This window comes from Colletes gigas, unplaced genomic scaffold (genome assembly GCF_013123115.1).
Source record: "Colletes gigas isolate AHSC1104 unplaced genomic scaffold, ASM1312311v1 Colletes_gigas_Sc00009, whole genome shotgun sequence".
In the NCBI taxonomy this organism is placed as follows: domain Eukaryota; kingdom Metazoa; phylum Arthropoda; class Insecta; order Hymenoptera; family Colletidae; genus Colletes; species Colletes gigas.
The window spans coordinates 7240816-7242311 of NW_025106638.1; the positions used below are offsets into that span (position 1 = coordinate 7240816).

The window sequence follows — 1496 nt, forward strand, 5'->3', positions numbered from 1 at the left end:
GTCATTATGCGGCGATGATCAGTTCAAAGTATTACACTAACAATGAGTGATTCAGGTCGCTATAGACTTTGAAATGTTAGACAATAACATCTAATTCGGTAACCTTTTCCGTGAAAATTGCACAGCGTATTTACAGCGAGCAACGACGACATTTCTACTACAAAATCCATGAAAATAAACCACGTCAGCAAAATATGCTGACACTGACTAACAGAATACGTATGAGGCATTATTATAATTACATACATAGTTTATTCTACAACAGCAATCAACAAACTTATAGTTACATAGTGTAAATGAAGGAAAATTTATTTACTAAACAAAAACATACCGGTAATTTTTGATCTTTAAATCACAGACATTTAGATGTTACTCATTACAATAGTCTTATAACTTTAAAAATCAATATTTCACGTGCGAATCGTACGAACATACATCCAGAGAAAAACTTTTTAATTCACAAAACCTAAATTCATATTTTGAATCCAGCTATTTAACCTGAGGTCATCCTAGATAGTTGCAGATCTACAATGTACGATAACGATGATACTGCTTTGAAAAATTTCAGACATCTATTTTGCGGCCATCGTAGCCGCGATAACAGTGGCAATAGCTTTGACAGATGGCAAAGCTATCATACCAACAGAATGCCCAATCCATGATACAAATGAAACGATTCACATTGCCGACAAAGACGACTGTCACAAATTTTATAAGTGTCACATGGGAAAGAAAGTTGTAATAGAATGTCCAATTAATTATGATAATACAACCAGACTGTGCTTTAATCCGATATTGTCAGTCTGTGACATGCCGCAGAACGTAGCATGCTGCCAAACTCAACTTTCAACGACAAAAGAAACGACCACACCATATGCAACGACAACACAGGACTCAATAACACCATCTCCGAACGTGAAAGCATTAGCAAAGCTACCAGTAGTGAACCTGACATCTGACACAAAACCATCCACAACACAGACATGCACAACAACTTGCACAACGATAAATACATCGACGACAACTCGCCCACCCAAATCACCATCAACAACAAACCAAAACTCCAAAACGTCACCAAACTCCGCTACAACACCAGAGACGACACAAACGTGCACAACAACATGCACGAAAATTCAGACAACTATAACACCATCACCCACAACAAACACAGATGCGACATCTCCATCTACAACACAATCAATTACATCAACAAAAACAACAATACCGACAACAATAACCACCAAGACCTCATTCCACTCCCCCAGTCCATCCACAACACAGGTGCCAACTTCCACATCGCGTACATCAACAGCATCAATCAGCACACCATCAACTACGCCATCACAGTCGTCTGAAGCATCAAATACACCCGCGGAGAAAACGACCATAACTACGTCCACCACGTCACAAGAATCCACAGCATCGTCGGCATCAAGCCCCACGAACACAGGATCTACTGAAAGGCACTCAACGACCACACCAACATCCGCTACGTC

General features: G+C 39.8%; 1 protein-coding gene across 1 annotated transcript in view; it reads left to right on the top strand.

The window, feature by feature from the left end:
* The first annotated feature begins 983 nt into the window (after positions 1 to 983).
* The window catches only part of LOC122397457 (mucin-19-like), a 26162-nt gene continuing 25649 nt past the window's right edge, over positions 984 to 1496 (top strand). The window contains exon 1 of the mRNA XM_043396608.1: positions 984 to 1300. Within this exon, the coding sequence (XP_043252543.1) occupies positions 984 to 1300 (317 nt within the window). The remainder of the gene's footprint in view (positions 1301 to 1496) is intronic.